Source organism: Phoxinus phoxinus, assembly GCF_949152265.1.
Source record: "Phoxinus phoxinus genome assembly, chromosome: 22".
Lineage (NCBI taxonomy): Eukaryota > Metazoa > Chordata > Actinopteri > Cypriniformes > Leuciscidae > Phoxinus > Phoxinus phoxinus.
Window position 1 is genome coordinate 24,961,815 of NC_136897.1, and position 14,312 is coordinate 24,976,126.

The 14,312-nt window shown below is 37.0% G+C and overlaps 1 protein-coding gene across 1 annotated transcript in view; it reads right to left on the reverse strand.

Moving 5' to 3' along the window:
• The window catches only part of bsnb (bassoon (presynaptic cytomatrix protein) b), an 83,928-nt gene extending 75,450 nt beyond the window's left edge, over window positions 1–8,478 (reverse strand). Inside the window, exon 1 of the mRNA XM_079598535.1 lies at window positions 8,290–8,478. Coding sequence (XP_079454661.1) covers window positions 8,290–8,468 — 179 coding nt within the window. The 5' untranslated portion in view covers window positions 8,469–8,478. The remainder of the gene's footprint in view (window positions 1–8,289) is intronic.
• Between the last annotated feature and the right edge of the window lie 5,834 nt (window positions 8,479–14,312).

The following is a 14,312-nucleotide window of genomic DNA, read 5'->3' on the forward strand; positions in this document are numbered from 1 at the left end:
GAAAAGATTTGAATTTCTGCCTGGTTTGGGGTGTCAATTAAACACTACAAAAAAAATGTGTTAAAACGTTTGTGCTTCCTTTTCATTCGATTGTCATCTTTACTTTATTTTTTGTGACGCATTATTTTGCTGCTATGTTTCAGCTCTGCTAAAGAGACATCCACTCGTGCATTGTGTGTTCGTGCATTTGGGGGCGGAGCAATGAAGGGAGGGAGGGGCGTGTTTGTTTGGGTTGATTTCAAATGTCAACAGTGTTCAACAACGATTCTCGGAAATCACACACTACACCTTTAAGCAGCAAATCAGCATAGAATGATTTCTAAAGGATCATGTGACACTGAAGACTGGAGTAATGATGCTGAAAATGTAGATTTGCATCACAGGAATAAATTAAATTTTAGAATGCATTACAATAGAAAACACTAACTTTCAATTGTAATAATATTTCCCAATGTTGCGGTTTTTACTGTATATTTGATCAAATACATGCAGCCTTAGTGAGCATAAGAGACTTCTCTTTCACACCCGATGTTAGTGCATAAAGCCTAGGACAGACACTACAGACAGGGATGCAGTCTGTAACATTGTTTGCTGGCATACCCTTGAGACACGTCTGTCACCAGTACTTTACAGATTTAAACTTTAAATGTTAGTGAGTTAAACAAGCAGGGCCGTGGCTATTGACAGGGTGATTCGATACACCATAACTTGTGTTTAATCAAGGACTTATTGTGTCTGCTATGATTGATAGTGTCATTAACTGAAGCATGTACTCCTTATAATTGTCTAGTAGTGCTCAGGCAATTATTCATGAATGCAGAAATAATAAAAAACATAATGGATCACTGATTAGCAATTTCTACTCTGTGTCTCAATGCAGGAAATCATTGTACTTTCTGTGGTCATTCTATTTAAAATGCATGGCAAATTTAGATATTATGACATTTCACTCTCAGACAACTCACAAGACCATCTATCTGCTCGAATAAACACAGATATAAAGAAACAATACGGATGTGTACATACTTGCTTGACTTTCCAAATGAGGACATACCATAGACATTTATTGTTTTTATATAAACCTAATTATGATTACAACGGACTTACCCGAAATTGTAATAATAATATTAATTTAATAAATACTTTTCCTCAGTTGTGTTGGAATTTTCATCACAACGAACAATTTTGGCATTAATAAATGTTTTCAAAAGTTACCTGCTTAAGAAAACATTTTCATTAATATAAAGATGATTTAATAAAACAAAATTGCATATGCAGAAAATATGCACACAGTTACACATATGTACATTTATTTAATAAAAGAAAAATGTATGTATTCTATTACTATTAATATAAAGAAATATATATATATTTTTTTTTTTGTTATTTATGGTTTTCCAACTGAGGACAATCCTAGAGGTTCCCAAAGGACGGTTTTATCAGATTTGGCTTAGTTCTGAGCATAATTTTGTCCCCAAATTATAGTGTATAAGTAAATTCACGTGTTTTGCCATGTCCATTATTATATGTGTGGGCTTATGGACGGACGGATGGATGGATGGACGGAATGATGGACAGACTGATGGACGGATGGATGGATGGATGATGGACGGATGGATGGACCAGATGGATGGAAGGACGGACTGATGGATGGATGAATGGATGGAGAGATGGATGGAAAGATGGACGAACGGATGGGAAGGATGGATGGATGGATGGACTGATGGATGGAAGAACGGATGGACGGATGAATGGAAAGATGGAGGAACGGATGGGAAGGATGGATGGATGGATGGACTGATGGATGGAAGAACGGATGGACGGATGAATGGAAAGATGGAGGAACGGATGGGAAGGATGGATGGACGGATGGATGGATGGATGGATGGAACGGATGGATGCATGGATAGACTTATAATTACCTTTATATAAAAACAGAAGTCTACAGTATATTCTCATGTGGAACCTATGCATCACATGACCAGCTCACTTTGACATGTTTCCCTTTACATTCATCAAATCTATATGCAGCATTGCAGCATGACAATACTCTAATCCTACCACTCTACATCAAATGCTAAATTGGCCACAATCGCATGTACAAAGAGGCTTAAGTGTTTCCCCGAGCAGGAGTGAACGTTTACTGTGATTCTCTCTTCTCTCTCCAGTCCATAAAGGGGCTAACAGCAGCCTTAGACAGCCATGCTGGATCAGATTCATTTGGATGTGTAGTGCTGAGCAGTCCCCTTCACTCCTCTCTCTACTGTGTTAACACCTCTGATGAGTCACAGAGTGACAGAAGGAGAGTACAGAACCAGTGGGAGTCAGCTCCACATGAGAAGAACAGACATGGGTGACGACTGACAAACTCACTTCATGTCCCCTCTCGCTCGAGATACAGTCCTACGAGGAGCTATACTGCACTTCTGTGTGGAGTCCTGCTATACTCCAGTAGTGCAGTGCAAGACCTCGTCATTTGTGGCATAAAGTTGATTACCACACAATCCATGTCAACTTATCCCTTCAAAAATCTGGGTTACAGTGAGGCACTTACAATGGAAGTCAATGAGGCCAATAAATGTTACAATACTCATACTCGTTCAATAGCGCAGAAACAAACATAAACAATGTGTTTACATGATATAATGTGAAAAAACAACACAACACCATACATTCTAACAGCCTAAACCGACTAAGAATGATGATTTAAACACCTAAAAGCTCAAATAATACAGAGGAAAGCGCTTAATTAAAAAATAAAAAAAGTTTTACATTTCTGAATTTCACTTCCCTTGTAAGTGCGTCACCATAACCATGACGGGTTAAGTTGAATTACTTTTTGTGGTAATCAACATTATGCCACATTTTCTGTCAATTGAGATACCCTAACCCTAACCCAGAATTAAGGATATATATATTAAGGAAACCCTAATTCAGGATATATAGAATTAGAGTACTTTACTATATAGTGTGGTGCACTATACTTTAGTGTGGAGCGGCTCCTGACTGTAACATTTAGGTAGGGCAGATTCTGGGTTTTAGAGCTAGTTTATGATCAACATTTTGTAAGATTTATATTGTAAATCACTGAACACATGCAGACACACTTTTGGGAGAGCTCTAATGTCGTTATTCAGCACGAGGGTGGCACTCGAATTTTGATTGACAGGCTTTAAAGGGTTAGTTCACCCAAATATGAAAATTATCCCATAATTTACTCACCCTCAAGCCATCTTAGGTATATATGACTTTCTTCTTTCAGCCAAAAACAATCTGAGTTATATATAAAAATAATATATTTAAAAAAATCCTAGCTCTTCCCAGCTTTATAATGGGAGTGAAAGGTAGAACAGAATCTGAAGCCCAAAAAAGCACATCCATCCATCATAAAAGTAATCCATACGGCTCCAGAGGGTTAATAAAGGCCTTCTGAGATGCATTTTTATAAGAAAAATATCCATATTCAGACTCGGGCACCCTAGGCCCCGCTTAGTACAATACATGGCTGCCAAAGCCATGCGCTCATTTTTAATATATCCCACCCACTTTATGACTTAAAATAGTCTAGAAATTAAAAAAAAATAATTGTTGCAGAGAGCTGAATACATTTACAAATTATAATGGATTCAGTTTTTACTCTGTCCCACCTGCCCTTACAGACGAGCCCCGGCTGGTGTGGAGTACTGTACTATACTATACTATACTATACTATACTATACTATACTATACTATACTATACTATACTATACTGCAATACAGACCACCATTACTATGCTGGCATACCATGAAGATGTCATGCTGGTACAGTAAGGTTTGAAGGCCGGGGAACCGTGAACAACTAAAGATTAAGTGTCATATGATGGAAGAGGTCTGAAATGGGAAGATGTGGCGTTAACCTTTTTAAAATTGGCCTTTCGACATGTGGGCCGGCGTGCATCACTATATTGTATCTGTTTTCTTCCCAGGCTTAATAAATGGGGAGGTTTAAAGACTCTGAGCGGGAGCGTACAGAGAACGCTAAAAGAATGCCGCAGGCTCACGGAGAACATTTATTCGATTTCTGTGTCATTACAATTCAGGTCCCTTTTATGGGGGTGATGTTTGGCGGCTAAGACAGCAATGTTCCTATCCCATCTGCTGGGAAATAAAGCGCCGGATCCTCTTCTGTCTCTCCATCCATCTCCCTCATTCCTCCTGTCTTTCTCTTCGTCCGTGTTTCACTAATAGCACAAACAACACCTACACACTCCTCTGAAAAGTCCATACAAACACACTAATAGCTTCTGGTTCCTCATTTTGGCCGTCAATCAAAAGGAAACATTCTGAGTTTGTGCCATGAGAATTTTCCAAACATGCTTCCCCGAGTGATTAGATTCATGAAACGATATAATGCAATCTTAATGAAACAGTTTGATTTTAAAGCTTAAATATGATAAGAAAACACAAAACTGTCAGTAATACTGGAAAAGATTGCTAAGAAAGATTTGAAACTAGATTGCTAATTCAAGCAGTCACGCTACAAGCTAAAAAAAACTAATTATACTGAATCTATAGGGGACGATATCTTTTTACTTCAATTTACCTCAATTAAAAGGATCAATATTTATCTGGCATAAGTACAATAAATAAATTAGGGTGACAGAAGTTTTTTTGGGAGTTAATACACTCAAATTAAAACTAAATATTACATAAATCTAAATATCACCATAGTTTACACTACTGTTTAAAAGTTTGGAAAAAAGTAAGATTTGTTTGGAAAGAAATTAATACTTTTATTCAGCAATGCATTAAATTGATCAAAGGTGATTAAGTAAATGTATTTATAATGTTACGAAAGATTTTAATTTCAAAATAAATAAATGCTGTTCTTTTGAACTTTCTATTCAGCAACGAATCCTAATAACAATATATAATAGTTTCTCAAAAAATATTAATTAAATCAGCATCTTAGAATGATTTCTGAAGGAGCATGTGATAATGAAGACTTCAGCTTTGCATCACAAGAATAAATTACATTTTAAAATATATTCAAGTAGAAAACAGCTATTTAAACTGCAATAATATTTCACAATATTACTGTTTTTACTGTATTTTTTATGAGATAAATGGAGATTTATTTACAAAAGCATTAAAAAACCGGCCTCAAACTTTCGAACAGTACTTATCCACAACATTTAACTAGATATTTAACTAGATATTTAACTAGTGGGGAGAGAAATGTTGCAGGAATACAACTGAGTCATTCAAATAAATCCAGTTCATTGAAATGAACCAAATGAAATGACTCACTGAAATGAATCAGGCTTCCCCAGGGTATTCGCGAGAGCATGTGATTGGTAGCTAGCTTGTTACTAGAAATGTACGTTATACTTTTTAAAAAGCTCAGTTTCAGAAAAATGTAGTTATTATTGTTATGACTTATATAAGTATACAGTTTTACCAAGCCAACTTGCTTCAGCAAACTTTAAAACTGGTTTTAAAAGATTTCAGAGCGAAGGAACCCCATGAGGAGATTAGCACAAGGTCTCGCCTCATCTGTAGGCATCACACGCACTTTACCAGTGAATGATGAAGTGGCTTGATATGGTACATAAGACATTACATCAGTCAGAGATGCAGCCTATGTGTGTGTGAATGACGGGATGACATTGTACAGAAAAATCTGTGCTTTTCAGAACATCAATAAAAACATTAGACGGACGCGAGAAAAAGAAAAATGCAAGAGTCTCGGAACGGCCCATGAGAAAAACAAATGTTTCCTTTCCTGTGCGGCAATATCCTCGGTGGGTTTGTTTCTCCCTCAAACACTCACGCAAGGCTACGACTGCGACTACACACTCATTCGGGAGTTTTAATGATGCCGGTCAGACACAGACAGACAGTACGTGCAGCAGGAACATTACGCCCTACAAACGCATCTGTACTTTTCTCACACGTCCAAAAACAGATTCAACTTATGAACAAACCAATCAGGCCATTGTTAAACGCTGATATCCAGAATATAGTCTTACAGCGAGAGGCCTGGCTATAAACACACCGACAGCGAGGTCACCCTCCTGCAACAAATACATTTCATTTGCATCATTGCATTGTAAATCGATGTTTCAGGTCGGCTACACGGTGTATCTGCACTTCAAAACACTTGATACGAAGTTGTGCAAGATGCAAAACATGTCTTACTAAGGACGTCTAGCATTTTATCCAGTATATCAATGATTCTCAACCAGTGGGTTGCAGGGAAACGCAGCTAAAAGCAATTAATAAAATGCAACTAACTGTATAATTGAGCAAATTTAGAACAGGAAAATAAATAGGCTTATCAACTTTTACAACGGAAAAGAAAATGAGTTCCAAATGTTTTGACGTTGAAGTCAAGGGTTGTGCATCAAACTCATATGTGACTGTAAACGCAAGTCAGATTATAATATTATCCAATTTATAACAGTGATTCTCAAACAGTGGGTTGCAGGGAAACGATGCTAAACGCAATTCATCAAATGCAATTGACTGTTTAATTGGGCATGTTTGGGGTTTTCGTAGTGATGCAATGGAAGAACCATTTTAGGTTCCCCAAAGAAGCTAGCGAACTGTTCTTAAAAGCACATTTTACAAATCTTTTTGTGCAAAAAGAAGAACCTTTTGTGCAATGGAAAGGTTCTGACGTTAAAGCTTCTTCGTGGAAACATAGATGCTAGAAAATAACCTTTTTAAAGAGAGTGTACTGTAGAGGCAAGACAGATTATAATTATCCAAATTATAACAGTGATTCTCAACCAGTGTTGCAAGGAAATGTAATGCTAAAAGCAATTAATAAGATGCAACTAAACATATAATTGTGCATATTTAGCATAGGAAAATAAATAGGCTTGTCAACATTTAAAATAGAAGGAAAACACTTATATGTTTTGTTGTTAAATGTCATGTATCCATACGTTATATTATTTTGGCACAAATTCATGTGTTACTGTAAACGCAAGTCTCATGACCTGCCCTCATCCAAAAACCACAAAGAAAGCTTCACAATGTAAACACAGGCAACAATAGAAATGGGTCCGACCAGTTTGTGCCAATCATAATGCGTTTTGTGCTATGAATTATTGGCTGCCAAGAGCACGAAACTATTGAAATCCAAGAGATGTTTTTGTACAATAACCAATTTCGGTACTGTGCTGGGTCGCCACTTCATATCCAATGTAAAATCTGTGTCCTGAAGCAAAAACCACTTGAGAACCACTGCAGAGAGAGCAAACAGCATGAATTGCAATACAAAGTTTGAATAATTCTAAATCTGCAAGGAAAATTCACACATTGCATTATTTAAAGATTGTACAGGGAGACAGAACTGGAGATGAGAGAGGGGTGGGGAAGAATAGAGAGAGAAAGATGTTCGCTTGCACGTGTAACAGAGTCACATGGATCCTCGTCAAAATTTGATCAATTATTAATGCTATAATAACATTTCATCATGCTTGCACTCTCAGAACCCTCAAGTGTCTTTTACAGTGAGATTTTAGTACCAGTGCATGTTGATATCAGCACTGTTAGGCGTGGTTGACAAAGCAAAGAATTTCACTTCGTTTAACAGCCCTGATACATCACACCAAAGCAAACTGGGGATTATATTATTAAATAAGAGTGTATGACACACCTCAAATTATCTGACTAGCTTCTATAGCCTATACCATCAGACACCAGATTTACATTTATTAACTAAATACAGCTGAATGCATGCATGTGAAAATCTCTGCTTGCTTAATATGCATCTGGCAATATCATCAATCATGCATTCAGACCATTAAAGCTCAGAAACTAACTGGCTTGGTTCTGGACAGAGCAAGGCTAACAGCGCAGACTGTCTGTAATGAATGGAAATATACACTAAATAAAACATGCAAAACCAAAATATTATCATATGGCTGCTTATGCACATATGCATGCTCATATGTAAATAGATCTATGCATCAAGTATGCCAGAGATCAAATAACCCCATGAGTGCAGCATATGTTAGTTGATTGCTGATCTCATGCACATATCGAGGTTTTTAGCTGACAACTGGATTGGTAGGTTTAGGTAATGCATATCATTGGGTGTAAATCATCGGGTGTAAAGTGAAAGGCTGTTAAAAACATAATTATCGATTCTGAATATGGCTAAAAGTGACTATAGTTCTTTTAAATGTAAAAGCACAAGATTAGACCGCGCAGACTCGTATCGTGTAGCACAAAGCATTGCATTGAAATCACAAAAAATATACATGTGCCAGAAGCTTTTGAAATGATTCGGGATACCTGTTCATTCCCGGGCCGTGTCCGGTGCCCATTCCCCCGGCAGGCGCTCCGTTGCTCGGCTTGTGGAGCTGTCCACCGCCCGCTGGTGCTGAAATGGAAGCCGGGGCTCCAGCCGTGGGGACAGCGCCTCCCGGTTGCCCCGGCTGGCCCTCTCCTTCGAGGCTCGCTTCATTCCCCATAGTCCCTCTGAGTGAGACGGAGGACAAAGACGAGATCTGCTGACTAGCGTCTGGTCGGGGTGTATTTCAAACAACTGGGAGAAAACTCAGCGCAGCTCCTCTTCCGCCATCATCACCTACAATCCAGCATCCTGAGCGGAGCGCGCACGCGTGCGCCCAGCGGAAGGGCTCGACCGAGCACGCGCAGAGCCGGGAGCGTGCAAGAGAACAGAGGCAGGGCGGAGGAGCGGCGTGAACGCGCTTGTGTCCTAGATCTACAGCCTTGGAAAAATGCATAGATTACTGATGACTCGAAATAATGAAAAAAAAGTTACCTTTTAATGTCATTTTATTTATTTTTCAGTGGAGATCCCAACGTTTGGATTTTTAGTGTTCGAAGAATAAGCGTCTCTGCATTAAATTAACCCAAATACATTAGCATTATTATTTCACATTATATTTAAATATTTAATGAGCAAGCTAAAGGTGACAGTATAGCAAGGAAAAATAACATAACAATAATTATAAACCAGGTTCATTTAAATTTTGGGACAAAACAATAATTTTATTTAATGCCTTACATGCAGAATACAATAAATAAATAATCTACATCCCCCAGGTTCAATAATGCCAAAATAATCAACAGACTTGTCACATGCATAAATGTGTTTAGAATATTGGTTTCAAGCCCCAGAAAAAAACACAGGAAAAAGCTTTTTTGTTGCCTTAATTTACATTCAGCAATTGAAATAAGATTTGAAGGCCATTTTCCAATTCAAACTGAATGGGACACAACCCTCAGGAGTGATCAAGACACTCTCATCTCCGTCAAAGTTTCATCATTCACCTCTGAACTAGTGCACCAGAAGCGCTTGTAATATTGTGTTATGTTAAGAAAACCTTTGAAGCAGAGAAAGTAAAATATTAAGCATTTTACCCACAGCCATGCTGCAAAAAAAGGGGAACTGATTCTTTGTTGTGATTCTGTGCAAAACAGGATGTCTGCTGCAAAAGAAAAAGTGTGAGCTCAGTGAACACAAAAAGGCAAAGTGCTCTTTCAAAGTCACCAGACCTCTCTTCCAGATGGCAAAATGATCATTTCACACCCAAGCAGAGCTGCTCAAATCAATCAAATTCAATCAATACTCATTTTGACTCTATCCCAAGCTGTGCACAGACACTACGGTGGCACTAATAGATGGCTGCTGTATATCCTATAGCAAAAGTCTCATATTCACCTGCATGAAAAATAGAATAAGGGAGAACGAAAGAGAGAAAAACACACATTTGCTTGCATTGCAAACAGACTGACAGTACTCTGATGCCTTTTCCTCAAGCTCTTCTTGTTCAAAAGTTGGGAGTTAGTACGATTTTTTAAAATAAATTAATAGTTTTATTCATCAAGGATGCATTAAATTGATCAAAGGCGACAAAGACATTTATAATGTTACGATAAGTTTTGATTTTCAAAACATGCTGAAATGTTATTCATTAAAGAATCCTGAAAATAAATGTATCATGGTTTCCACAAAGATATTAAGCAGAACTGTTTTCAACAGTGACGATAAGAAATGTTTCTTGAGCACTAAATCAGCATATTAGAATGACTTGTGAACAGTTTCGGGGAAAGTTATAATGTGTTACAAATGTTGCATTACTCGCTAACAAAGTAACTTGTACTTGGAAAATAATGCATTATGTTACACAATGTGATAATATTGCATATTCGTAGGGTTGAATTGGTTCATCGAGGGTCAGCAGCAAACACATTGGTAAATAAAGTGAGATTAAATACATAAAGTACGTGTATTCAATATATACTTAAATATTATTACTATATTCGTGTTATATTTGTATATGTGCGCTGGAAGCTTCAGTACCAAGAAAAATTCCTCATGTATGCACACTTGACATTAAAGCTCTTTCTGCTTCTGATCTGTTTTAGTGCAAGTAAATGCAGGCTCACATTTAGTCTAGAACTAAAATAAGCATCATGTTCACACAGCCCACACATATGCCTCTGCACTTAGTCCAGATCTCTCTCCACATGACTGGTGAGGTGTCAGTCAATAAATGGGAAAACAACCTAACTTGATACTCAGATATCTTGTTGTAAATTGAAAAGTAATGCATTACTTTACTCGTTACTTGAATTAAAAAAAATCTGATTATGTAACTCGCGTTAGTTGTAATGCATCACCCCAACACCGCTTGTAAAGGGATCATGTGACACTGAAGACTGGAGTAATAATGCTGAAAATACAGCTTTGATCTAAAATATTCTAAAATATATTCAAAAAGAAAAGTTATAGGTTATAATAGAAAAGTGATATTTTTAATCAAATGAAAGCAGCCTTGGTGAGCATAAGAGACCCGGTAGTATAGATGGGACTAGTGGTATCGGCATTGGTCAGGAGAGATTAAGGGTTCATGCTAGTTCTTCAAGGCAAGTAGTCTAAACCCCTGAATGTGGAGGTCAGGTCCTCAGAATCAACGGGTCTTAAGAGAAGTAACAGCACAACTCTGCTCAAATCATGCCAAAAATCAATACTTTAATCCATATTGTTTAACGCACAAGGGAAAAGTAATAGGATGCACAGCTAATTATAGCAATTATCACATTTTGTACAATTATAGTCTTGAGTTAGACCTTGGATTGTGAAGGCCAATAAGGAAACGATAATCTAACAAAGTAGTGCAGCCCGCAATCGTGTTTGATCTGTGCTGGGAAAATCATCCTGAAAAGACTGAAGTATTTACTTTAGCCTAAATGTTCATGTTCAAAGTGAAAGTGCGTATTTGCAGAGTCGGTCCTCCCTGGCCTGTATTAGATTAACTCGTTTTGAGACCTAATTGAAACGGAGCTGACTGACTGGCACTGAGTCTTGGCATGGCGGCACACTAACTACAGCTGAGTCCTCTCGCGGGCGGCTCCTGATCGCACAGCTGGTCCGCTATTATCTCTGCTTGCCCGGGACCGAGACGAGCAAACACGAGGCCCGTCGGCCGCAGAGATGTCAGCTGTGGTGCAACCCAAGTTCGTTTTGCTATGAAAGTGACCGAAACTAAAGTTTTTACAACGTTACGTTTTCAGAGGAAGGCCTTTGAAATCAGAGTCAAGCACATCGCCTAGAGTCACTGGTTCTGCTATAAAGTTGATCATAATTTCAAAAAGTAATGACTGTCAGTCTGCCCGGTATATGCCATCAGCCAAAACTCAGAAGTATTTGATTGAAGAAAACCACAAAGGTGACTAGCAATGCCAAACTAACAAGAAAGACTTGAATCACATCTCAGCAAGAGTTGTGACAGCTACAGCAATTTGGAGGAGGTATTTAAGTTCTAATGGGACCAAAACTAAGCTTTTTGAACCTCAACGAAAAGCCCTATCTTTGACGCACACACCACTGTAACACTGAAGCACAAACAAAAATCAGACAATAGGATATTTTTATCTGAACAGCCTTTTTGTTAGGGTGGAATTGAGGGCAGCACCATTGGCATGTTCTTCATAATGGATGATTGGACTTGGACATCCTCTGGTACACTGGCAAGCCACCAATAACTCATTATCAATGAAGTGGAAATGAACACAAAAAAATAAGAAACTAAAATTGAACTAAACAGCAACATTGACAGAGTAGGACAAGATACACCCAAACTAAGGCCAGTTCACACTATGAATGAGTGTGACTGTATCAAAACTGCAGAGCTGAGTGGTACAGAGCCACACAAAGGTGAAAAGCTGAGCAGGTGCAGTCGATGTAAAGAGAGAGAGAGCAGACCACTTCAATGGCGACATCTAGTGGTCAAGAGTGAGAGTTGGCAGACATTGGTTATGGCTGACATGCACCTCCTATGGCCTCAGCATGGACACTTTTCTTACAATAATTCATAATTACATTTTAGAAAACAGTAAAAACAGTCAATGTTAGCATTTTTTTTATATATATTTACAATTATGTATGTTTGTGTAAAGTCTTCCATATCTTAGCAAAAAATATTTTCTTGCCACTGCAGCCTTTAGCTTGTTCAGTTTGTTTGTGTTTGTTTGTTTGTTTGTTTGTTTGTTTGTTTGTTTGTTTGTTTGTTTGTTTTTGTGTGTGTGTGTGTGTGTGTGTGTGTGTGTGTGTGTGTGTGTGTGTGTGTGTGTGTGTGTGTGTGTGTGTGTGTGTGTGTGTGATGTATACAAAACATACAAAAAACATTTATTTATATATATATATATATATATATATATATATATATATATATATTATAGTAATCAATTAACTGATATATAATTGACTTAAGCATTATCCATCATAGTGCTAAGAAAAACCGTAATGATAGCAGCTTCTAAAAGTGAATAATGATAATAAAATACAAAATAAATACAAACCTTAACCCAAAGTTAAAGGATCAGTCTTCTGAATGGAGGTTTCCTCATATTTCCCAGCTGAGGAAGGATCGCTCAAATAGGGGTGAACCAGGAAGAACCAAGGAGCGCTGAAATGACAGAATTGTTGTAATTATAGAGCAATTAGAGTTCTGTATTTAAAATGGCAGGCAAATAAGCATTTCAATGATTGCTGGCTTCTTCTTGCTCACAATTACCGGTACACAAGGAGGACTACCCTAATAACAAAACCATCTCATTATTCCTTTTGACTAAAATTCAGTCCAGCCTTGTGGTCTTTTCTATGAAGCAACACTATGGCAGTCCTTCAACTGAGGTGTTTATCAAAGAAATATATATTATCAGTTTTTAACAGGCAAGGTCAGTTTTTCACCCCGTGTTCACTTAAATGTGCATATGGGTAGCCTATGAATATCTGATGAATATCTACTGCATAAAAGGAATGATACATTTAATCTTGTTAGAAAGTTTAAGGTTAATTTTCTTTAGTTCATTAGTTTGTTCCATTCATACAAAATATACTAGGGTTGTATCACCTTAATCAAAGATGCATTGCTATTCAAATCATAGGCTAAGCAATCAAATGTATATTCGTGACTGTTTGTTTACTTCTTGATTGATATGCATTTTAGCGTATAATAAATATGATTTACTTACAAACTGGACAGAAAAAAATGGTTTAGTATATTGGGTAGGTAAAACTGTTTCCCTTCCGCCATGCCTCATATTTAAATTTGGCGCGTTGGCGTCACTAGCAAGAACAAATGACGTTTGTGCCATCTTCTTCAGCCCCGCCTTCTTGTCCTTATATGGCGTCAAACGCTCTTAAAAGTCTCTTTTTTTTTACTTATTTTGATCTAACATTAAAAAAATATATATTTTTCATGAAAAGTGATCTAATAAAAATATTTTTTTAATTATAAAAATGTTTCTCAACTACAAACCAACATTTGGTGCAAAGCGAGCAAGTTCTTTAATATTAGAATTATATAGAAACATATAGAATTAATTTAGCTTAATTTACAACCTGTTACTTGTAACTTTGTTACTATTTATTTATTTATTTGTTTGTTCATTTATTTATTAGTTTGAACGTTTAAAAATTGCAAACCTACATATAAAATAAATTTAAAAAACTATAGCCTAACTGTAAAGTAAATAATGTAAAAGGGCTTATTTTATTAAAAACCTAAGAATAAATAATAGTTTTGAAGGTTAAACATCTCCTTTCAAACAACAAACTTGTAATCCAAGGCATAGATTAAATATAAATGAAAAAGCTTTTATAATATCATGATGATCATGGACAACACATTTAGATCCAGTATTAAAGAACACCAGTATTAAATATTTTGTATGAATTATATTAAGTACTTCCTTTCCTGTTTAACATTGATCAACTCACATCAGTTGTGGTAAACGGAAGCTCAAGCATGTTCGCTTGACGTACGAGAACCAATGAGGTT